This window comes from Xyrauchen texanus, chromosome 16 (genome assembly GCF_025860055.1).
Source record: "Xyrauchen texanus isolate HMW12.3.18 chromosome 16, RBS_HiC_50CHRs, whole genome shotgun sequence".
In the NCBI taxonomy this organism is placed as follows: Eukaryota; Metazoa; Chordata; class Actinopteri; order Cypriniformes; family Catostomidae; genus Xyrauchen; species Xyrauchen texanus.
This window is the reverse complement of record NC_068291.1, coordinates 13,218,549-13,244,020: the sequence shown is the minus strand read 5'-3', so window position 1 is coordinate 13,244,020 and position 25,472 is coordinate 13,218,549. Positions and strand designations below refer to the sequence as shown.

The 25,472-nt window shown below is 37.7% G+C and overlaps 2 protein-coding genes across 2 annotated transcripts; one reads left to right on the top strand and one right to left on the bottom strand.

Moving 5' to 3' along the window:
• The first annotated feature begins 1,071 nt into the window (after positions 1 to 1,071).
• On the top strand, positions 1,072 to 9,729 carry naa30 (N-alpha-acetyltransferase 30, NatC catalytic subunit). Its single transcript, XM_052145764.1, has 4 exons — positions 1,072 to 2,009; positions 2,738 to 2,861; positions 3,111 to 3,166; positions 7,729 to 9,729. The coding sequence occupies exons 1-4, from the start codon at positions 1,242 to 1,244 to the stop codon at positions 7,864 to 7,866; spliced, it is 1,086 nt and encodes a 361-aa protein (XP_052001724.1). The 5' UTR covers positions 1,072 to 1,241; the 3' UTR covers positions 7,867 to 9,729.
• Positions 9,730 to 16,285: 6,556 nt separating this feature from the next.
• LOC127657252 (uncharacterized) lies at positions 16,286 to 24,609 on the bottom strand. The gene is made up of 6 exons (XM_052145967.1): positions 23,949 to 24,609; positions 22,626 to 22,693; positions 22,449 to 22,535; positions 22,244 to 22,327; positions 19,176 to 19,302; positions 16,286 to 19,023 (listed from the first exon to the last, which is right to left on the bottom strand). Exons 1-6 carry the CDS (start codon positions 24,169 to 24,171, stop codon positions 18,659 to 18,661), a joined length of 954 nt encoding a protein of 317 aa, XP_052001927.1. The 5' UTR covers positions 24,172 to 24,609; the 3' UTR covers positions 16,286 to 18,658.
• Positions 24,610 to 25,472: the final 863 nt, after the last annotated feature.

The window sequence follows — 25,472 nt, the reverse complement described above, 5'->3', positions numbered from 1 at the left end:
ATGCTCATCTTCATACTTGATTTTTGTGTTTTAGACTTGCTATTTATGTTGTGTACTTCAAGGGAACACAATTATAAATTCTGTGACCCCTTGCACAGCACAAGCAACATATGGGCAGCAAGCAGCTATTACTGCATAGGCATATACTGTCTGTAAAGAAAATTAAGCTTTAGGTGAGTTGCATCTGGCACTCAATTAGGGCTGAGAATTCCCATTGAGAAGACCGCAAGATGATGATAGTTTAGCTGGAGCCACACAAGAGCACTTTATATAAGAGATGAATTGTCTGTCATTTCTACTGATTGTCTTACATCTCTGCAACAACAAGGCAGGGCTGCATTCTCACATGGATTTTGTCCTAAGAACACTTACCATGATCAATTTCATCATCAGGGCCCTTTCTAGCTATAAGCGTTATAAGCAGCCCCTTAGGGCCCCGAGTCACCATGGGGCCCCACAAAGCGAAGTCCCCCAACCCCCCAACCCCATTTATTTATTTTGTATATAGTTATTGGTTTTTATTTATAGTAATTTATTGTTAGTTTTTATAGATATTAATTGTTAGGGGCCTCCAAGTAGGAATTAACTTAGGGCCCCCATATGATTTTGCTTATAATTTGTTGATCATATATCCATCAGAAAAGCATTAGAGATAATTCGAACACAAAGACAACTCTTTTCAGCACACTGGGCATTAATAAAGCTGTATTTCGATCAAAAGGTAAACTACCAAAACACTGTGCTGCGCCCTTGGCAAAATCGCAAATAATTGGATGTTTTGGTCCATCTAGTGGCTCATATTGGAAAATAGGTTAGTCAAACCAGTCAGCAGGCAAACCAGACCGAAATTAAAGTTTAACATATTTTTATTATGAATGTAAATGGGTTTCGGGGTTCTAGAACAGCATGTAAAACAACATTTAATTTGTGTCAAAGTAGATACAGGTGACACTGAAATGTTATAAACATATCAATAAAAACTACATTTCCCTGCATCGTTCACTGTAAAGTGACGGCAAAGTGTAGTAAATCACCCGCTCTGCTTTACGGCACACAGTAGGCCAGTGTGGAGTGAATCGAGTAATGGCAGGAACAGACACGAGATAGTGCTCGAACCTTTCATTATTCCTACATTTTTTAGGTATCAGCAGCCGAACGGACGCCTTTATTTGTCGTCGTTCGCTGTGAGAGGCTGATTCCGACCCCGTTTTCCTGTCATCATATTAACTGTATGCAGTGGAATGGCTGAAGTGCCGCCTGGGCCTAACGCACTGCCTTCATCCCCGAGCGACATCACAGCACAGCCCGTGGACGGGTGCACCTTACTGGGGAACGATGAGGGACTAGATATCATCACCCCGGGACCACACCAGCACGCTGGCGATCATAAATTGATTGTCAAATCCAACCAGAACAACGTGCATCCCAATGCGTCAGGCGCCCAGTTCCACTCAGCCCAGCTGAACGGGGTCCAGTGCAACCACGCTCACCTCCAGAACCACGTCCAGCACCGGCCGTCCTACAGTCAAAGCGGCACTTCTGATCATCACCTGGATGGCATCGGCGAAACGCATGGCGATCACACGGAAAACAACAATTTATCCAGAAATAAACGTTGTAATGATATATCGCAGAGCCAATCACCGCCGAACAACGGGATAGACTGCACTGTTAGTATGGTGATCACGGATAGCAGCTATTGTCAACTGGAGAATGATGTTAGGAGCAGGACTGGTTCGGTGGATAAGGGTCGAGCGGCACATGAGTCAGGCCCGGGCCCGCAGGGCGCTCGAGTAGAGCAGCAGGCGGTGGCGGATGACAGCGCTCCGGTGGCGGAGATGTCGAGACTCGCGCTGAAGGAGAACGACGAGTCCATCCGATACGTGAGATACGAGTCTGAGCTACAAATGCCCGATATTATCCGCCTCATAACGAAAGACTTGTCTGAGCCTTACTCCATATACACCTATAGGTACTTTATTCACAACTGGCCTCAGCTCTGCTTTCTGGTATGTATAATGTAATTCCGTTTTTAATGAATGATGACCATATTTGTATACCATGGTATTTGCCTATTACTCCAAGGTACTTCAAAGACTGCAGTGGTGTTACCATAGCATGACAATGCCCAAAAAATCATGGGAATACCACAGTGCATGACATGTCATGAAAACAATGTTAGCATGTCCAAAAACAGAGGTTTTGCTAAAATGATTTCAAGTTTAATCGCTATAGGCCCTAAAGAAAAAGTACCATGATTTTAATGTAAGTAGTAGCTTTGGAATATCTTGGAGTACCATATAAACACAGTGTTACATTAGTATTTGTTATGATAATTTTTGTCATTATATATCTCATAGTATGGGATTACGTCCTAAAACCAACGTTGTGTCATCATGGTACCGCCATACTGTTTTTTAATATTTGTTATTTTTTTTACATTTTCTTTAGTTGTGTGTGTGTGTTTTGTATGGGTTATTTTCAGAACAGTTATGGCAAGTGTTGTTGTGGTTTCAAATTGGTAACAAATGCCATAATGTGTGTAATATAAACCATATGTATCTGACCATAGTATTTTAGGTCCTAACACAATAAAATCAGTGTGGTGTATACATAACAAATTGAACCTAATTATAGAGAATCCAGATATTTGCCATGCCATTTTCTTCATACTTTGCTAGCTGTAAGATGAGTTAATTGCAGTGTTTCTTGATGAATCTTATTTCTAATATGACAGGCGATGGTCGAGAAGGACTGTGTGGGTGCCATTGTCTGTAAGCTAGACATGCATAAGAAGATGTTCCGTCGTGGATACATCGCTATGCTTGCCGTGGACTCCAAATTTCGCAGGAAAAGCATTGGTAAGGGCCGCAGCTGACTGCTAACATGGTAGCCTTCATCTCAGAATGGCAACAGTCAGTGATCTTTTTATAGGCCACACGTCTGCTTCAGTGTCCGTTCGTAGACGCAGCTTTGAAGGCTGTAAACTGCTATGTAGGTTTGCTATTCAGTCTCAAAGAAACTCAAATGTGCATTATGTACCATGCTAACTAGATATATTACTGGAAATGTTTTCTGAATGATTACAAGCTTTCATTTTGCTTTGTTAGGCACCAACCTTGTGAAAAAGGCCATCTATGCCATGGTGGAGGGGGACTGTGATGAGGTGAGAAATAAATCTAGCAAAGACTTCATGCTATTGGTATGTTTGGAATGGAACACTAATTTACTACCTAACTGTATTCTAAATGAGGTCTTCATGGACATTAATATTGAAGCCCAAAATCCTTTGGATAAATGACACCATGTGACCTGACCTGACTGTTGTTTGCAGTGCTTTTGCTCCGACTCGAAGATTAAGGCTACGTCCACGTTAATCCGGATAGATTTGAAAACTGCATTTTCGTTTTCGAAACGCTCTCAATCTACACTGTCGTTTTCAAACATTTTGCAAAAGTTTCTTGTCCATAATAAAATGTATGAAAACTCTTAAAGTCCCTTATTGTGCATGTGAAAAATCGCCATTATGTGTATGGTCTGAAACACAATTGTGCAAATACTAGTAAAATTGTGCAAATACTAGTACAATTCCCACCAACTTTGAAATAATCCATTGTGAATCTATAACAACTCTATCAAAGTGAATTACAGGCACAACAAGGCCTCTACAATTTGGGCCACAACCTTCATTGTTTTGGGTTGAATGGATCACATGATTGCGTTACATGACGACAAATACCCCATCGTTTTCAGATATCTGTTTTCCTGTCCACACTACTGCGTGAAGACGGCATTTCCAAATGTATCCACTTGGGAGTGCATTTTCTAAACGCTCTCTTTTCGCTGCCAACTCAGTGTGGACAGAAGGCCAAAACGTAGAGAAAATATGCATTTTCAAATGAAATCATAGTATCGACGTAGCCTAAGGAGATTGTAGTTGGGTTATGTTGAAATTTTAACTTAAAAGTTAAAATTTTCTCATTAACTACAAACCCAAATGCAAACTTCTAACTTTGGACAGTCCAGTGGAATGAGTGTCACAAAGGAGATAACTGACTATTTGTTGCTGTCCACCATTTTTAATTAGAATGAAATTAATTCGGAAGAATGAACATTTTGCATTGTGGGATATAGTATCCTAGGCGGTGTTATTATAGTTAACGAAAACTAACTCAAACTAACTGAAATCATTTTCGTTAACTAAAATAAAAATAAAAAATAAAATTATTGTAAAAACCTGAAACTAAACTAAAATAATTTTTCAAAACTAACTAAACTAAAAATTATCTAAAATTCGTTTGTTTTCGAAATAATATGGGGAATTATTTTCGAAATAATATGGGGAATATGGGCAAAGTGGGACAATTTTGGAAATCTTTATTTTCTTGACACTTTGAATTATGAGCCAAATGACACATAACATTATACATTTGAAGAAAGCTTAGGACGTATTCTACCTTTGTCAAAATAAAAAAAAAGAAAGAAATATTCTATACTGGGAAGAAGAACCTTTGAAGATCCTCTTGACAAAATCCCAGATGTATTTAAGCAGCAGGGCCTACTGGTAAAGTGGAAGTGGTTCGATCAAATGGATGCTATCTAAACTGGCGAGCAATGAAAGTGAGAGTGCCCTGGACTCTATACTCTGCTTGAAAGCTTCACTTTATTTATTTGACCAGCTATTAGAAAGCTTGCTTCTAAAACAACAGGCCAATTTAACTGTTACACTTGTGGATCAAGCTTAAATCCATTTTGTCACTTTGCCCATATTTGCACTATATTATAAAATTTGCAACATTTACAATAAACATGAAAATACGACTACATAAACATAACACAAGACTGCCCACTGCGCCGCCACCACCACTTAGACTTTTAAGTTAGACTTTTAAAATTACACCTGTAAATGCTCAGAAAACTTCTAACCCCAACTAAACTGAAACTAACAGACAAACTAAAAAAAACGAATTAAAACAAAACTAAATTGTAATGATAAATTTAATATAAAATAAAAATGAAATCAAAAATCCAAAACTATAATAAAACTGATCCTAGGTGGACGTTCTAGGGGTTGTATGCTGCATACTGCAGTTTGTTGCTAATGTAGTAGGTCATGTGGGTATTCCATACAATTCTCTTCAAATTTAAAAAACATGCATGTTATAATTGTCTTCCATCTTGGTTAACATAGTGTTAGTTTTTATGACCCTTTAAGTACTTTAAAGTACCTTTGTGTTTTACTCTGCGATCGACAAATAGCGAGTTGCTGTTTTATTTTATGTTTACTAGTGTGTTAACTTGATACCTTTGGTACTTAATACATTTAAAATGAATGATTAGACTTATCAAAACATGCAACGTGTAATCCAAAAGTAATCAGACTAGATTTCCAACAGTAAGTGTAATTTAAAAGATTACAGTACAGATTAATTTTACTCATGTAATGTAACTCATGTAATCAGTACCAGATTCTCAAAAATAATCTATTTTAACACTGCCCTCAATGCAACCCTTGGCCTTCCATTTCCAATGTGACAAATCAACCCAGAATTATACCCGTGTTTTTGTGTTATCACCATTTTGACTCGTTATTTGATTGCAAACATTTGGACATTGTTACACAAAATGTAATAAAAAATGCAAAATAACTTTTATTTCCATAACTGGATGACTCTTTGCGAATTCAATGCCATGTGATGTGACAAAATCTAGGACACTATGCATTGCTACATAATGCCTACTGTAAAATGTACAAATTAAAGGCAGTATGCAGTAGGGTTGTTAATGATTAATTAATCTTTATTAATATTTTGACCGATTAACCTTACCGATCGTCGATTCATTAATTTCAGGACAAATAAGTTCAGTAAGCATGCCAGCAGACTTCTATACGGCTGTCTGTACAGTCATCCCGCAGCAAGTGGTGATTGTGCGCTCCACGTCTTGTCTTATCCGCATCACAGTAGATTAACGGCGCTGATGAAGAAGAAGCGGGCTCAGTGTAATCCGTGTTGGAGCATTTCTCTATAAATGAACATTGTTTTATGCATACACCGTGATAGTGTTAAAGTACAACATGACAACAAGAACTTTTGATCTGCTGGTCGTCTTGTTTCATCACAACCTACAATTTAAGTCAGAAGTTTGCATACACTTAGGTTGAAGTCATTAAAACTAATTTTGTAACCACTCCTCAATAATAAACTATAGTTTTGGCAAGTTGTTTATGACATCTACTTTGTGCATGACACAGTCAATTTTCCAACAATTGTTTACAGACAGATTTTCTTATTTTTTTATTTTTTTTTGGTTTAACTGTAAGTCAGCGATCGCCATGAAAGCAGCTCATCAGCACAGGTAGAGGTTGACCGATAGTGGATTTAGATAAAATCTAGACAGGCCCCATTTCCAGCAGCCATCACTCCAACACCTTATCCTTGAGTAATCATGCTAATTTGATACTAGAAAATCACTTGCCATTATATCAAACACAGTTGAAAGCTGATTTGTTCATTAAATGAAACTTAACATTGTCTGTGTGTTTGTTTTTGAGTTGCCACAGTAAGCAATAGACTGGCATGTCTTAAGGTCAATATTTGGTAAAAAATGGCAAAAAAAGAAACGGTTTTCTCTAGAAACTCATCATTAAATCATTGTTTTGAGGAATAAAGGCTATACAATGCTTGAAATTGCCAAAAAACTGAAGATTTCATACAAAGGTGTACACTACTGTCTTCAAATACAAAGACCAACTGGCTCTAACAAGGACAGAAAGAGATGTGGAAGTCCAGATGTAGAAACCTCACATGTCCTCAGCTGACAGCTTCATTGAATTCTACCCGCTCAACACCAGATTCATGTACAATAGTAAAGAGAAGACTCAGGGGTGCAGGCCTTCTAGAAAAAGTCACTTTTAAAAACAGGAAAACAAAAAGGAAAGGTTAGAGTGGGCAAAGAAACACAGACACTGGACAACAGATAATTGGAAAAGTGTGTTATGGATCTTAACCCCATTGAGCTTTTGTGGGATCAGCTAGAGTGTAAGGAGAAGTGCCCGACAAGACAGTCACATCTATGGCAAGTGCTACATGAAGTGTGGGGTGAAATGTCATCTGACTATCTGGACAAACTGATAACAAGAATGCCAAGGATTTCCAAAGCTGACATTGCAGCAGTTTTTTTCAAATTGTAATAGTAATTTTTCACGTTATTAATGTCCTGAATATACATTGTGATCAGTTGGATGCCACTTTGGTGAATAAAAGTACCAATTTCTTTCCATAAGATCAAAATCTGTACATTATTCCAAACCTTTGGCCGCCAGTGTAAATCGCTTCTGACTATAAGTTTCAAAACCTTTCAGATGATGAAAAAAAACATATTATATATTATTACATATTCAGGAAAATACAGTAATCGGTAAAACAGATATATCAGTCAACCTCTAACACACAGTATGTTATATATTGTACTGTGTTAACGCAGTGTTATGACTTAATTTCAAATAAAAAAAATGCGTTCAAAGCTCCGAAATATCCACGTTCCACAATGTAATGTTTTAATGAAAATGTCTGAAAATTGATATCACTAGGATCCAGTGAATACTGCACGGTATTTATGAAATGGTAAGCGAGTATTCCATTCCAAACATGACTAAATACTTCTTAGAATCTAGTATAAAAGTTGTTCTTTGCAAATCATGTCTCTGTATGCTTTGTTTTCCTTCAGGTGGTGCTAGAGACGGAGATCACCAACAAATCAGCCCTGAAACTCTATGAGAACCTGGGCTTTGTCAGGGACAAGCGGTTGTTTAGATATTATTTAAACGGAGTGGACGCACTCCGGCTCAAACTCTGGCTTCGCTAAATCAAACTAATGGGTTCCTCGACTCTTTCTCCATCCCTTTCGCCTCCTTTTCCTCTGCCCCAGGCCTCTTTTGGCTCAAATCACATGACTTACCCTCAATAGAAAGATGCTTGACCTCAGCTGAGCCATAAAGGAGATACTCTGGGTGAAAATTCAACAAATTATAATAAAGTGTTTTACGAACATTTTGTGCAAAAGACAAAGAGGTTATTGCAAAAAGGAAAAATAAATATACGAAGTTGGGTACTACTATTACAATAACACTGAAGAGAAAAGTATGGTGGCTTGGGCACTCTGGTGCAGATAGCCTGACTGAAGACATCTGTGTATTTGCGACGGGCTGGGAAGAATGAGTTGATGGCATCAGCGAAACGATTTGAGCCGAAAGCAAACAGTGCACCACACCTCTGATGTTGAATTTTTTACGAACAATCACAAACCGAGAGATGAAAATGTGTTCAAACCGACTCAACGAAACTACTCAAATCAATCTTTTTGTTTTATTATTATTTTCCTTCTAAAAGAGGGTGCACGGGAGCACTGCAGGTTGTGTTGAGCCTGCTGCTTTGTGTTGTTTTTGTGCATTCAGGGGTCTGCTGTTTAGTTTGTGTATATTTTACGTTTTAAAAAACAATGAGCAGAGCTCTGTCCGCTTTAGAAGTCCCACAAGAAATGACAAACTAGTGTACACGGTAACACATTAACAATGCGGACATTAAGCCAGTCGTATTAGCTCGCTCACAATTTGCCATATTGGTTTATGTGGATTGTGACTTTTGTGTGTGTGTGTGTGTGTGTGTGTGTGTGTGTGTGTGTTTGAAGGCGGCAGTTGGATTCCATTTTATGCTACTTAACACAAATTAAGTCATCTCAGCAAATTACAAATTGGCCGGACACTTGTTTGAGAGTGTTTTGTGACAAATGAAACATTTGGGAAGTGGGTGTTCCCAAAATGAAGAGTGTTCTCCACTTTTTTTTTTTAACCACAGCCTTTATCAATGTAGATGGTCACTGCTAATATTTTATTGAATTTAATGAATGATAACAAGGATCTGGAACCATGAATATGATACAGGGAATATATTACCATTTCCATTAATATTAGTGATGCGATTGCATTGATTGCAAAAGTAGCTTTGGACACCTCTGCCACACGTTTAGTCACTCAGATATGCTAAATCAAGACAAAGGAACCTCAAACAGATGCACTTCTCATTTTTGCACTGATTAAATAGGGGGTTTGCGCTTGGTAAAATTCCCTTTTCTGCCACTGCCTTAGTTAAACCGTAGAGGGCAGCATACAGAACTCACCAGCCAATTTACTTAAGTCTATTGGACTCATGTGGATGGTTAAGTTTGAAGTCTTGAAACAGATTAATCATATGCAAGACTACATTGTTTAGACATGTTTTAAATATTTGTGTGTAAGTGAGGTTCTGGATGTTTATGTTTTTAGCAGATTGTGTTTAACAGTGTGATGTGGCAGGTTGTAACATCACCCACAATGTAAAGTATGTAAGTGTCTTTGTCAAGATATTCTGAATTTGTTTGTTTTTTCACATTTTCATTGCCAATGGACCTTAGGGTAGGCACCTTTTATTTGATTTTCCGCAAAGGCTGTTAGAAATAGACGTACAGTCTCTTCAATCGGTTGCACTTTACCTTGTTGTCAATCATTTAGCTGATTTGACATTGAATATACGTCTACAAAAACTCTGGAAAATTTAACATGACATTGGACCTTAAAGGAATGGTTCACCCAAAAAAGAAAAGTCTCATTCACTTACCCTGATGCCATCCCAGATGTGTATGGCTGTCTTTCTTCAGCAGAGCACAAATTAAGATTTTTAGAAGTAGATAGAGCTCTGTCAGTTCCTTATAATGGAAGCACATGGGTGCCAGCAATTTGACAGTCCAAAAGTTATATTAAGGCAGCAACAAAGTAATCCACACAACTCCAGTTGATCAGTGAATGTCTTCTGAAGCAAATCAATACATTTTGTATAAAATAAATCGATAATTAAAACGTTATTAACTGTAAAAAGCACTTTCTGCCAGCAACTGATGCGAAGAATTTGTCCGTTTCAAACAGCATCATAGCCCTGGATGGAAGCACCAATTTAAAGTTAAAACTGTTTTTAAATATCGTCTTGATTCTTACAGAAACATATCGATTTGCTTCAGAAGACATTCATTGATCAACTGGAGTTGTATGGATTACTTTTATGTGCCGTAATTGTGACTTTTGGACCATCAAAGTGCTGGCACCCATGTACATTCATTATAAGGACCTGACAGAGATCTATCTACTTCTAAAAATCATAATATGTGTTCTGCTGAAAAACACAGCTGTAGACATCTGGGATGGCATCAGGGTAAGTCAATAATGAGAGAATTTCATTTTTGGGGGAGCAATTCCTTTAAGACCGTACAGCCTACTTAATGGACTGTACACCTATCCCTCACAGCCTCATTTTCACTTGCATAAAATTGAGAAAAGATCAGTAACAAGGTTGTGTGTAATTGATGTACAGTCAGTTCAGTTTCATTCATGTCAGTCATGATGGTGTCTATCCTGACTAAGGTTTGTAGACCCCCTGTTTGCTTTTGCTGCTGGCTCATGAGTTGTTCTTAGGGGAAAAACATTTTTTTTCCACCGGTTTTGAGTGGGGAAACAAGAGATTTTTGATTTGCTAAATGTACATTTGTGGGCTTGATTTTTGTTGTTTATGATCATCATTGCGATTTTCTCCATAGAGCTGCTGCTTTCCATTGTTTAGAAGACTACGTTGCTATATAAATTTACGCTTAAATACACTGATATTACCAATTGATTGAGAGGAATTTATGCATCTGTGTTTGTTTTGCTTTATGCCCCAGATTATATTACGGAATTCTAGCTAGCCCAAAATACCTTAGTCTCATCAACCCTAAACAGCACATTGGATCATGTACTCAGTAGGGTTCAGGTGTTTGTTTTTTGTTCAATTCTCCCTTCACTCGTCAAGGGCTCCTTTCAAGGTCCCAGGGGTCAAGAACAACAGTTAACTTCAGAGCCAAATTGTCTTATCAAGGAGTTGTTTCTTTGTAAGCATTAGATTTGTGGACTTAAATGTTGAAATGGAGACCTGAGAGCCTTTTGAGATGTTTTTGTTTAAACACACTATCGCTATCAAACATTAAGTCCTTAAAGGCATGGGAATTCAAATTCTCTCATAATTTACTCACCCTCATCCATCCCAGAGGTGTATGATTTCAATATTGATCTGTTTCTCACCCGCACTTATCATATGGATTTAACCACTAGAGTTGTATAGATTGCTTTTATCCTGTGTTTGTGCTTTTGGAGCTTCAAAGTTTTAGTACAGCATTGTGTGGACCAACAGATCTGAGAAATGTTTCTAAAAACTGCGCTCAGCAGAAGAAAGTAAGTCATACACATTGGGGATGGCATGTGGGTGAGTAAAAGATGAAAGAATTTTAATTTTATGGTGAACTATCCCTTTAAGAGTCCAGATGTAAGCTCAACCTGACATTAAATTAAAGGGGTAGCAGTTCATTAAAAAATGAAAAGTAAATAATCACAATATTTAACTGTTTTTGGGTAACTGTTCTTTTTATTCAAATCTAAACTCCTTACAAGATGCCAACCTAGCCAGACAATGGATTTTATGAAATCAGTCATTTGCCATCCTTAGCTGCCCATATTGTTTAAAATTGTGGTTGGCATGGCTCCGGCAATGCCTGTTGCGTTGCCATTTTTTGACTTTGTGGTTTATTACTTTAAGCAGTACATCAAAGATTATGGCCATGAACGTCTTTAGACTGAACAGCTGGCAGGTTCTAGCTGGGCAAGATCACATATTTAGCGGACGTGATGCTAATCAGTCTCGCTTCTGTCAATGAGGGGATTTATATATGGAATTTCTGTTGTAGTTAGTGTTGCTCTTGTACTTTCAGCTGATTGGATGAGGGAGACCTGCACCTCAAACATAGATCCATTGTGTTGGGGGGGAAAAGAGAGACTATTTGCATGTTGAATACATTTTTCTCCAGCCTTCTTTCTCCCACTCTCACCCCTGACAAAGTGTCTTGCAAAGTTTCTTTGTTTTCAAATGGACAACAGACCTGGTTTAAAAATTATAAATAAATTATTTGATTTTTAAACGAATGTAGTAGTTTGTTCTTTCTGAGAGGAGAGTTTGGAGCACAACCTTTAAGTCAAAATGAAATCAATACTGACCCTGTTTACTTTCATAATACACCTTCCTGTCTTATTGAATCTTACGATGAATTAGTCTTTTAATTTTTCACTTATTACAGATTTTTGCTTAATTAATTGCCTTAGAACACCAGAGGCAATTTATTATTCGTGGGGTTTTAATTTAAATGTGTGTTAAAATTCATTTTTGTTGAAGAGGAGATGGGTGTACTCAAAAACCCCAATGTCTATTTTAACATAATGATACAAGAAAGCTGTGTATAGTGCTTTAAATGCTCGGACATGCATGCTTTTAAAGGGATAGTTCTCCCAAAAATGAAAATTCTCATCATTTACTCACTCTCATGCCATCACAGATGAGTATGACTTTCTTCTGCAGAACACACAAAAAAAAGGATATCTCAGCTCTGTTCGTCCATATAATGCAAGTGAATGGTGACCAAAACTTGGAAGCTCCAAAAGCACATTAAGGCATTTTAAAAGTTATCTATAAATCTCTAGTGGTTTAATCCATGTCTTTTGGCTGAGAACAGACAAAAATGTAACTCTTTTTCTTTATAGATCTGCATCAGGCACTAGGAAGTGCAATCATGATAAATATCACGATTGTGCCTAGAGACTGCAACGACAAGATGTACAGTAATAAAGTTACATTTTGGTCTGTTCTCACCCAACTAGCTTAAATTTAGTCTTCTGCAGGGTATGCAAGCACTTAACATGTGCAGCCTGATTTTTCTAACCGCATGTACTCTGTACGCATAGTCTGCTAACGTGCCTTCAAATGTTTGCACTAATTAGTGGGTCCACAAGGTGGCGACACTTATAGTTGGGTTGTTGCTTTTACAAAGTAGTGCAAAATGATGATGTTAACGCCAGTGAACAACAGGAGAAGACGGTGGAAACAACAAAACTGGATGTGCATGTCAAGAGCGAGTGCGAGGAGGTGCATTTGAATAGTCAAATTATTAAGAAAAATAGTCCAGTATACCATAGCAGTCATAGCACGTCCACTAGAAGTGCACAGTCAAATTGAGTCCCCTTAGGAAAATTTGAGAGCTCATGACAAATTTGCTACTGAAAATGTTCACATGTAAATTTTTTTTTGTGTACTAAAAGCAATGATAGCCAATACACACTTGCTTTACATATTACAGACATGCCCCAAAGCGCCAGCTCTTAGAGAAGGGTCTGTCTGTGTCCTGCAAGACTACTACAAGACATGCCCACTACAAGGAACGCCCCCTTCAAATAACAGGCAAAATGCTGAAATCTTGCAACAGTTGGATGTCACATTCATACACTGTGTTGGTTGTTTAAATTCCACAGCGACTCTACACCTAACCCTAATCTCATACATAAAACAATTAAAAATGTGTACAATTATGAAATATATTGCAACTTATAAGTTCTATTGAATAGAATCATACTGCTGTATCAGTAGGTGGCGACAGTGAGGAGAAATGTGAAGAAAATGAAGAGAAAAAGTTAGCATATGCTAAGCTAATAGGCTAAATGGTTATCTTGTGAACGAACTGGAGAAAACTGAACGGAGAAATATTTTGTCACCATTTATATCTTCGTATTAATAATATATTATGTGACAAACTGTATAATTTAAAAGTTATGCTTTGTCAAATTTACTCCGTTTAGACAACATGAATCAATACAGCAATTGCATAGGATTAAAAGTTATTTGTTGTGGGTGTGTAGTGGGTGTTCCTTGTCATCTTGCGGGATGCAGACAGACACAATTTGGCTCTCAAGCGCTGTGAGAGCCATTGAGCAGTTTTTTTTTCCAGTGGATATGTATTGTAATAACCATATTTGTCCACTGGCATGTTTTGATCAGAGCTTAGCAAGTATTTTCAATTAATTCCTATGGGAGGCGAGCGCCACACTCACGCAGGGTATTGTGGGATTGACAGCAGAGCGGGAGCAAGCATTGAGAATGACCAAGAGCATCAAAAAGTTGAGAAATGCTCAACATTATGCAAATAAGAAGTGGAAAACACTTGGCGGCAGCCGATCACTGTGAGTGTGTAAATGTGTTTCCTTGGCAAGCGTTGAAATGCTCTGAACAATAAAATATGTGCTTTATTATTATTATTTAATCGTACGCAATCTTTAATCTTCTTTACAATAAAAATGAAATTGCAGTTTCTTTGTCTTTGTATCACTTTTTTAAAATAAACAATTTAATGGATCTAAAATGTGTTTCTATGCTAAATATGAACAATATTAATACATTTTCCGTGGCTTGCAGTGCACTCTGTATGTGCACTCTGGCTTTGTATCAAAATGCCTTTGTATACCAAAAAGGTGTTTGTTTCTCCACAAATTTGTGTTTCATTATTGTTGTTGTTAGCAGTATTAAAGTATCAAAAAAATTGGTCAAACTAAAGATGGGTTTTGTTGGTTGACTAATGTTTTATTGCTTACATTACACAGTGTGGCGAGGGCGGCGTGGCCGGGCCGCAAGGATGGAAGCCTGGTGCTGAATAAATCAGCTGGGTGAGGGTTAAAGAGGAGCAGATGATGCCAGTTAGGGGGAGAGACAGATGCATGCAGCCAACAATCGTGTGCATTCTGCGTTGGGCTGGGAAGGCCAACAGTGTGAGCAACACATGGAGTTGTGTGTGTGCGATGGCAAGTGTGTGCTAAAAAGCAGTTTTATATTGTGTCCAAGTGAACTGTCTAATTAAAGTCTTCCGCAAACTGTTCTCCCAGCTCCCGCTTCCTCCTCCGTAGGGAAGGCAGAGATCTGCCACACACAAAGAAAACAAAACAATATGTAACAATATAATGCTTTATTAACATTTTCCAAACAAAGCCTCCCTGCACTAAAATTGCACCAATTCAAGTTATTTAATATTTCCCAAAGTCTAAGTGGGAGTTTGACTCGTTGAAAAACTAGTTTACATAAAGATGGAAATCAAAAAGAAATCAGCCAAGACCTCATAAAAAAAGTGGAGGACCTCCACAAGTCCGGTTCATCCTTGGAAACAATTTCCAAATGACTGAAGGTGCCACGTTCATCTGTACAAACAATAGTACGCAAGTATAATCACCATGGGACCACGCACCAGCAAAGGACCTTGTGAAGATTCTGGAGGAAACCGGTAGACAAGTATCTATATCCACAGTAAAACGAGTCCTATATCGACATAACCTGAAATGCTGCTCAGCAAGGAAGAAGCCACTGCTCTAAAATCGCATAAAAAAGCCAGACAACAGTTTGCAAGTGCACATTGGAACAAAGATCTTTTTGGAGAAATTTCCTCTGGTCTGATGAAACAAAAATGTAACTGTTTGGCCATAATGGCCATCGTTATGTTTAGAGTAAAAATGATGAGGTTCGCAAGCTGACGAACACCATCACAACTGTGAAGCATGGGGGTGGCAGCGCCATGTTGTAGGGGTGCTCTGCTGCAGGAAGGACTGGTGCACTTCACAAAATAGATGGCATCATAATGAAGGAAGATTATGTGGATATATTGAAGCAACATCTCAAGACATCAGCCATGAAGTTAAAGCTTGGTCACAAATGGACAATGACCCCAATCGTACCTCCAAAGTTGTGGCAAAATGGCTTAAGGACAATAAAGTGTTGGAGTGGCCATCACAAAGCCCTGACCTCAATTTGATAGAAAAATTGTGGGCAGAACTGAAAAAACATGTGCGAGCAAAGAGGCCTACAAACCTGACTCAGTTACACCAGTTCTGTCTGGAGGAATGGGCCAAAAGTTAAACAATTTAAAGGCAATGCTACCAAATACAAAGAAAGTGTATGTAAACTTCTGACCCACTGGGTATGTGATGAAAGAAATAAAAGCTGAAATAAATAATTCTCTCTACTATTATTCTGACATTTCACATTCTTAAAATAAAGTTGTGATCCTAACTGACCAAAGACAGGGAATGTTTTCTACAATTAAATGTCAGGAATTGTGAAAAGCTGAGTTTAAATGTATGAGGTGTATGTAAACTTCTGACTTCAACTGTACAGTATATAAATATATTTGCAAATAAATGTAAAAAATATATTTTTTTTTACATATAAATACATAAATAAATGTTCAAATCTGAGATACATAAGCATTTATACTATTATTTCCTTACGTATAAATGTATTAATTTATTTCCACATTAATTTATATACTATATATTATAATAATCTTTCCCATAATTGTGCGTGTACATGATGATTTTATTGACTGTGTAGTATACAGTAACGTTGAGATAGACAATACACACTTGCTGTACATGTTACAGATGCGCCCCAAAGCATCAGCTGTGTAGCGTTGTGCATGGGCATTTTCTCTTCCATGCCAGTGGACACCTGTAGAGTGGAGGGAGAGGGCGGGTAGGCCGAAGGGGAGTAGTTTGGTTAAAACATGTTAATAAAATGTTGATCTATCTGTGATATAGTATATTCCCACCCTCGCTGAGCCTCTGCCTAGCTCAGCTTCACCTATTTGACAAGCTCCTATCGGCAACATCCCCATGTTTGCATTAAATACGATACTGGATCATTTCATGTGCATACCCTGCTTTTGACAGTGTAAAAAGTGTCTGTTCTCAGATCCGTTGAAGTTGCAGTTTTTGTTCAGATTGTCCCTGGCATTTTAGAAATCCTTGGGAGTTTTTACATCTTTCTGTCTCCAGACCTCCCAATTTCCAGTCTTCCACCTCAGGCACAAATCCACCCATTGGTGGTTTGTCAATCATGTCTTCTTCTATGTTTGGGTCTGTCAACTCTGCACTTGGTTGCAGCAACTCCCTCACTCATCCCAGAAGATGTACTTTTGCGTTGGCCTAGAGATAAGCCGGACTCTCTGCATTCTTTCCATATTGTCCCCTTCCACTGGTACATTTCAGAAAAATATATAAACGTATTTTTATATGTATATCTTTTGATAATCACAAGGCTTAAATCCACAACCGAAGGAGGAAGGATCATTGGGACAAGTAATTTATTGGTGATAATGATAGAGTATTTTTCATACATACAGATCTTAGGTGGGTTTGAGGTGATATTGCGCTGAGGACTATGGGAGAAAGGAGAGGGGGTGAATTGAGCAGATATTGAAGAACAACGAGGAGTGAGTTTCCAATATTTGCTTACTGGGTTGTAGTGTTTCAGGTAGAGATGTCAATTGTGTGAGATTTCAAATGCTGATTTTCTCAGATGTCCTTTGTTTCCTCAGGAAGTGGTGCTCACTGAGTCCAGACAACTTGGCACGAAGATGTCACGTTTAATTTGCAACATGCATGGTTTTAAACAAATGCAAATAACACATGTAGATGTACATGGCAATAACATATAATCAGTACTGTTCCATTTGACAACACTTATTATGTTACACAGTGATTTTAAACAAATGTACATAACACTAGATGTGCATGACAAAGGCATATTATCAGTATTGTTTCAATTGATAACATTTGTTTTAACTGTTAATTTTTTTTTCTTGATTCTTTGTAATCACCTCTTAGAATGTGGTGTAGCCTAAACGTCAACTGTAGGTGAATTGAAATAGTTTATGAAAGTGGCTTTTGTGTAGCAAATCAACATCAAACTTGCCATCACTGCTGCAGCTTGTAGAGAAATTTGTTAGATTTTTTTAAACTACTCGCTAGAGAACTTGGTTGTCTCTCATTACATGAACTTGTTAAGTAGTTCCTCTTCTCATCCGTGATGGGTTGAGGGCAGATCAGCTGAAAGGAGCATTGTGTCACTTGCTGTACAGGAGTAAAACTGACTGTCAATCAGCGCCACCTATTGTAAAGGTGTGGATGTGCGCACGCCGATCATTCGCCTTGTTTGTGAATGGGCCTTTCGTCGCCAATTTGTCTTTCATTATCACGTCGCCTTCTTTGTGAAAAGGCCTTTAGACCGTACACTTGTTAGCATGAGACAGATGTGATAGATTTGCTTACCAAGCTTGCCTCAGCAAAGTTGAATCAGTCAACTAGGGCTGTCAATTTAATGAGTTAATTCAATGCGATTAATTATATAAAAAATAACGTGTTAAAAAATATGCAATTAATCATGCCCCTGTTGTGATTCATTTGATTAATTAATTAATCAGCGCATCATGTAATTAATTTGAATCAACTGACAGCCCTACTTTTAACTCATGTCATGACCAGCCCAAAAAGTAAAAACTTAATTCTGCTTGGTATCCACGCGAAGATATGCGAGCACAATGAGTGAAGCTTGTTCACTGTGGCACACGAGTGGTTGTTTCTCACTAAAACATATTGCATGCCTTTTTGGAATGTGACGCACGAGTCACATAGACTACTTTTATAATACTTTTGGGTCTTTTTTTAAGCTTTGAAGTGAGTCACTATCAACTACCATTGTACTGAAAAGATGGACCGGAAACTATTTTGGGCCAACTATTCCTTTAATCCTTAATGTACATTTCATCTTGTGCTTGAATCCTCCCAAACTGTCTTACTGTGTTTTTCAGAGTCCGCCTGGAACAAATAACTCTTTTTAATATCCCGTTCTTCCCTCTCACCTGCACATAGTTTCATAAATAACCCAGAGAAATGTCAGATTTAGTGTTTTTTTTTCTCAAGCCCACTCCAGTCTTGACGCCAAGCTAAGTCACAGTACATTTGCACAGTTTCTGTCAATCCTCCTTCCAGATTTGTTTTGCTATTAGTAGACCACTGGGAGTTCTTACAACTTTCCATCACCAAACCTCCCAATTTCCAGTCTTCTACCTCAGCCACAAATCCACCCGTTAGTGGTTTGTCAATCATGTCTTCTTCTATGTTTGGGTCTGTCAACTCTGGACTTGGTTGCAGCAACTCCTTCACATCCAGAATCTGACCCTCAGACTCATCCCAGAAGATGTTTCTTTGCGTTGGCCTAGAGACAATCCGGACTCTCTGCATTCTTTCCATATTGTCTCCTTCCACTGGTACATTTCAGAAAAATACATAAACTTATTTTTATATTATTTCTTTTGATAATCACAAGGCTTAAATCCACAACCGAAGGAGTAAGGACCATTGGGAAAAGTAATTTATTGGTGATAACGATTAAATGGAGGGAAACTAGCGGACTTACCTTCGGAATTGTAGACCTTCTTCTGTTTCCACCGTCTTTGCCTAAAGCACTTCTGCTGAGCTTGACGCTTCTTGGTTGCTTGGTGACTGAGCATCGTCTGTGCCAGAAGAAGACCTTTCATGTGTCCCTGCGAAGGTCAGGAATGCGTGAATGATCCCACTAATATCTGCCCAGTTTTAACCCTTGTGCTGTGTTCGTTTTGTGCCAACACATTTTGTGTTCCGGTCAAAAATGACCGGCCCCATTAAGATTCTTTATAATATATTATCCTAAAATTTTGCATTAGATCTTTTTTCAACTTCTTTTTTAGTAATTATAACAGGTTTGTACTCCTTTTTGAACATATTTAAAAAATATATACTGTATATTTTTTATTGATAGGATTCATTGAACTGAGCTCATACCGGGGGCACTCCCTGCAGAAAAAAAATTTAATATAATAATTACATAATACATTTGTTACCACTTGCTTGATCTGAACAAAATATAAGCCATTTTAAAGCTTGGAATCTGGACTTCACAATGCATATATCTGATCCTACCCATTCTTAAATAATGGTTTTTAATTGGCTGACAAATAAGAACTGTTTCATTCTCATTATTTGCAAATTTGTTTTATTGGGATGCTCCTGAACAGTTCATATTTCTGTATTTTGTAGTACAAAACTATTTTGTAGTTTTGTAATTGTTCATTTCCAATGGCCAGTCACAACAAGTGTAACAAAGTTAAATAAAACCAAAAGATTTAAAGAAAATTGTCAAATTTTTTGGTGTGTGTTTTCTGATACCATATGTGAACAAAGTGGAATTTTGTTCCAACTGGATTAAGTTAAAAAAAAGATTTGTCTAGGTCAAAATGACTGGAACACTACATAAGGGTTAATGTAATTTTGAGTGACATTTACATGTATTTGCAAAAATCTAGTAATGACACTAGACAGTTTTATTTTAGAAAGTGTTTCACCTTTTCAAAATAGTTAATATCTTCAAGTTACAGTCAAGTCTTGGAGATAGGCAGCTTTCTACAAACAACTGGTTGTGATAGAAAAGTGGTTAATTGAATAAACAGCCGTTCACATAGACAGTGAGTCGAGACAAAGTGATTCATTTTCATTTAGAGTTGCTGATTTGAGGTGACATGAGCATCAAACATGGCATTGGGAATGTGACAAAGTTTAGCAGAGTTCAACTTTATACAAATGATTGGTGATGCGATATGGCGACTACCAATGAGACTGTGACGCTCACGTGATCTTCTGCAATGGACAATATGCCACTAGTGGCAAACACTTCTACAGTATACAATAACTTGTGGCAACAGTTTGGTGCAATGTGAAAATGAATGGCAAATTAGTGGCATGTTTGCCACAGGGACAAGAACTTTAGACTTTTGTAAGGGGGTTTTATCGCCACCTGTGTGTCAGTTTTGTACTGGGATTTCCAAAGTATGAAGAAGGGTTCTATTTCCATTCCCTGTATCTTGATGGTAGATCCCAGAGATGGAGGCACCATGGCCGCGCCCCAGCCTACTTTCCACTCCGCCAACACCGTAATCAGATCCAGTGGGACCACAGGGCAAGGCTCAGTGCTCACCAGCTGTCAGTCATCTTCCTCTTTATCTACATATTTTAGTCTCTAAGCACAATGACAAACTCTCATACCCTGTGTTGTCACAACCCCTTCTTTTATAATGTCGGTTTTTGTTTTTATATATAATTAACTAAACTTAAAACAAAATAGGCAAAATATCCAATTATGAAAGCTGAAATGAAGGTCTAATGTCATACAAATAACTTTGTGCATGTTCTCAGAGCTACTGAACACTCTTTTGCATGTCTTATATTGTCATAATTTTTCTTCAACGTTTTAATTATTGGACGATTGATGATTCGCAATGCATCCCGCCCATTTGAGAGCTCAACCAATCAACATATGAAGTAGCCATTTTGCCAGGCGAGACAAAATATATTGATTGAAAGCCCAATGCCAAGTAAGCAATCAGATCCAGAGCAAATAGTGCTCAGGAAGCTCATGTAGAGTCCAAGAGAAGCACAGCTTTTGGGTGGGAACATTGATCTTTTGCACCATTGAATGGTACAGGTATCCAATGAAGCATAGGGCATTATAATACGTTCATCAAATGTCTTTTGTGGACATATTCAGGTAGAAAAATGCAATCTGTGCTTCCCGTGTAGTCTTAAAGCAATCTCTACTGGAATAAGGAGTCAGGCAACTTGTTGAAAAATGAATGGGAAAAATCTAAACATTCAACATGGTGGCTGTAGAAAGGGATGTCCCGCCTTTCAACAGTGCTTGTCAAAGCACTTTACAGGGACTTTAAAGGAGTAAATACTGAGTGCACCTTTAATTGGAAAACAGTTTTTAAGATTTTCTGTCTTTCCCCTTCCAAATATATAGGTGTCCTGCTTGAAATAGTTGCCAAGAGCTAACTTGAAATAGTTGCCAAGAGCAGTTACCAAGATGGCTGAGTAGACTAGTTATGCATTAAACTCAGGAAGTTCTTCCTACTTGCAAAAGAATGCCGCTTGAAGTACAAGCCTGGAAACTTGTGTGTTAATATAGAATATTTTGCTGAGATGTTTGTCACACACTAACATTCCAACACACCTAGGGAAATCTACACAGTTAATGATAAACTTTCTCCTTTCACCTCACCAAATGTTTGCAAATGTCTTGTACCTTTGGCCTTTTGTCTAATTTTCGGATTCTTTTTTTCTTAAAAACAAACTTTGTAATGGTGAGAATCACTGTAGAGCTGGTTGGTTTGGTTTATGGCTTAGAATTGTTTTATGAAGGTCTTTATGAAATTGCTTTAGAAAAAAAATCATGGAAAAAAATACTGCCGGAACCAAGACGGCTGAAAAAGTTGACGAGCACTGTTGCGTTGTGCAGCTACAAAGCTTACAATTTTACGTTATCTTCTGAGCATCGGGCAATGGAATGCCTTTATGGTTGGAGATATCATGTAAGAATATCCATTTGATTTTAGATAGAGCACCACATAACTTGCCTTAAACAGGACTTTGACCCAGAGTGCCGCTCTGTACCTGTTGTGTTTTGCTTGTGCCACAATGTCCTCCCAGGCTGGGAGTGGAATAGCGGTGGACAGGCCCATCTTTCCATTCCATGCCCTGAGAAAAAACAATGCATGATCTTCATTAAAAGACAAGGCATTGATTACCACCTGATCTTTAGAAATAACATTGAAATTCATAATTTCATCAAAGAAGATGGAGAAACATGGTTAAAGACCTCAGACTCTGCATTTTTGTGTTTCATGCATGGGTGTTTGGAAGGATTCAAGTCAAACTCTATGGCAGGGGCCATTGGTTGCCATCCCTGTGAGTTGAATGTTCATGATTAGAAGTCATACTGCATAAATTTGATGAACACATAAAAGACTTTCTGAAAGGAAGTATATGTTCACACCTTTGCTGGTTGTGGTGGGTGAGACTTTATAATGCTGTGACCAGTTATATCACATACACTCTGGGTTCCTGTAGATGACATGTCACAACCCAAACACAAACATGAATAAAGTAAAAATATAAGGCCATTTTTAAATCCATGAAATTGCTAGGTTGTTAAACGCAAATGAATAAGGCATTTTATATTGTATGTAAGGACTACTCAACAGTCTTAAAGGTGCACTCAGTCATTTTTTTCCTCATTAAAAATGTAGAGCTCCTAAAGACATGAATTGTAATTTTGCTGTACATGTAGTAATTCATGACCACTCACATTAAAATGAAGACTCCAGCCATATCAGTAACCATAGAAAAGCTGTTTTATTCTACATGGAGAGGGTCCACACATGGGGGCAGCCATGTTAGAATCACATGACCAGCCGAATACTACTTGCTTAAAAAAGGGAGTGGTGGTGGCGTAGTGGCTAAAGCACAGAGCTGTTAATCAGAAGGTCACTGGTTCAAACCCCACAGCCACCACCATTGTGTCCTTGAGCAAGGCACTTAACTCCAGGTTGTTCCGGGGGGATTGTCCCTGTAATAATTACACTGTAAGTCGCTTTGGATAAAAGTGTCTGTCAAATGCATAAATGTAAATGTTAATCTCAGAAACCACCCTGTCATTTGACAAGTTCACTCATTGATTAAAATAATATGGCTGACTGTGAATAGCAAATTTCTACAATGGCAACTGAAAACTATTGATTTTAAATGATGCTGCATCCAAGCCACTAGGTGTCAGTGTAAGTCCAAGATGCTGAGATACTGACAAAAGATACTGAGTGCACCTTTAACATAAAGTCAACATGAAATCAAAATGGACCCTATATGTGCTTTTAATACACATTCCTGGTCTAATTGGGCATGATTCATCTATGCATGTTATTTGATAGAAAAATGTTTGTCTTTGTAATCTTTCATCAAAATCTAAAAATGTGCTCTGCTTCTAAAAATGACTTTCATTTTAAGCGATGCCACCGATTCTTATTATTTTTCAACCATTTCCCTCCAACTACCTGGCTCTAAATCCTGCCTGACATTTTCTTGTAAAATATCCTATTTCACTGTTTTGAAATATGTCAAATTATGGAAGCAAAAAGGACTTGGTCAAAGAAATGCTAATGCTAAAACAAACAAAACATACACGCAAAACACTAGAAGCTATAACGTAACCAAATGTTGACTGACTAATCTGAATATTTGGGTGACTTGTCCACTTAAATTTCAATAGTGGTAACAGCCCAGGTTAGAATGAATATGTTATGATCAGAGCAAGTAAACTGACCTTGCTCTAAATGGACAATGTGAGGCACTTCCTGTCTTCCTGTCAAAGGTGGCAGATGGTTGGTCTTCCCCTGTCCCAGAATGCCTTTCTCTTGCATTCCTGTGCCTTGAACAGCAGTGATCATCCACTGTGAAGTTGGAAGCATTGAGGGCTCATTCTCCACTGCTTGACTATGAGATGGTGCAACTTGGCAAATCTTTGGCCTGGAGTTGCTATTCCCCATGGCCTTCCAGGCCTTTATACTCTCTGCCGAGATGAGTTTTATATCAAGTATTAATCAAAATGCCTGACTGAGGAAACAGGTATATTATGGGACAAAGACAGTAAAAGGAATATAAGCTTTCACGAGAAAAGCTCTGTAAAAACCAGGTAGCCTAAATTAAAATGCAATGTTCCTCAAGGAACCACATTCGACCCGCCCATTCTTGACCTGCTTTCTAAATTGTAATCCAGGCCCTCTTCATTCCATGTTGTATCCAGGGTTAATTCACTCTACAATTTTGGATGAATCTGTAATATCGAAGATAAGTGTCCAAAAAACGTCCAGTTGTTCATGTTCCAAGTTGTTCGTTGAAGTTTTCCAATAAACAAAGATTATTCCTCGTCTGTTTAACTGTACAAAATGAAATTCTTGCAAAGTTGTGTTGTGAAATGGCAGGTGCATGTCCCTCTCTCTCTCTTTATATTTCTCGGTTTTGGCGTAATGAGGCAAGTTTCCATGGTGACTGTCCCCACAGGTTACTTTATAACTGTGTGTTAATGCTTGGACGGCAGTGAGAGGGCCCCGTCTCAACTCTGATTGCTCAGGCATGAGACTGTTCAGGGAGCCGTGCTTGATGATTGACAGAATAAGTGACAGTTTTCAGTGTGTCTGATTACTTCAGGTATAACTTGACTTCTGAGATAAAGAACCTGAGTTGCAATTATTGCACAGCATTATAATTACACCAGTTTACTGTACAAATGATTCGTTTCTTTCAGTGAACTAAGTGTATTTATTTAATGACCACTTGACTAAAAAGTAATAATATACTGTATGTTCCTTACACTTTGAAAATATGTGAGTGTACACATCATAATCACTAAAATAAGGTTTTCAAGGTAAAGAGTAATGAATATCATGAAACTGGTAATGCTTTATAATAATGTTATATTCCTTAACATTAGTTAAATACGTTAGTTAACATGAACTAACAGTGAACAACACTTTTACAACACTTATTAATCTTGGTTAATGAGAATTTAATCATATACTAATACATTTTTAACATAAACAGTTGCATTTGTTAATATTAGTTAATGCATTGTGAAAGAACAATGAATGAATGCATAATGAACGAATACAAATTAAAATTTTATTAACCTTAACTATAAGATGAACAAATGCCATAAATATTTATTGTTCATTATTAGTTTATGATGTCTAACGCATATAGTAATGTTAACAAATTACTGAAATTAATTTAATGTGGTAACATCTAAATTAACTGGTAAAATATAGGTAAAATATATATATTATTTGTA

What these genes read in the sequence shown, in the direction of transcription:
- LOC127657252 (XM_052145967.1), bottom strand. Translation starts at nt 24,171, where the DNA reads ATGGGGAATAGCAACTCCAGGCCAAAGATTTGCCAAGTTGCACCATCT. An exon ending in ACCCACCACAACCAGCAAAG is followed by an intron (nt 22,536 to 22,625) that starts GTGTGAACATAT and finishes TTCAACTCACAG; the next exon opens with GGATGGCAACCAATGGCCCC. An exon ending in ACAAAAATGCAGAGTCTGAG is followed by an intron (nt 22,328 to 22,448) that starts GTCTTTAACCAT and finishes GTTTTTTCTCAG; the next exon opens with GGCATGGAATGGAAAGATGG.
- naa30 (XM_052145764.1), top strand. Translation starts at nt 1,242, where the DNA reads ATGGCTGAAGTGCCGCCTGGGCCTAACGCACTGCCTTCATCCCCGAGC. An exon ending in ATTTCGCAGGAAAAGCATTG is followed by an intron (nt 2,862 to 3,110) that starts GTAAGGGCCGCA and finishes TTGCTTTGTTAG; the next exon opens with GCACCAACCTTGTGAAAAAG. An exon ending in TGGAGGGGGACTGTGATGAG is followed by an intron (nt 3,167 to 7,728) that starts GTGAGAAATAAA and finishes GTTTTCCTTCAG; the next exon opens with GTGGTGCTAGAGACGGAGAT.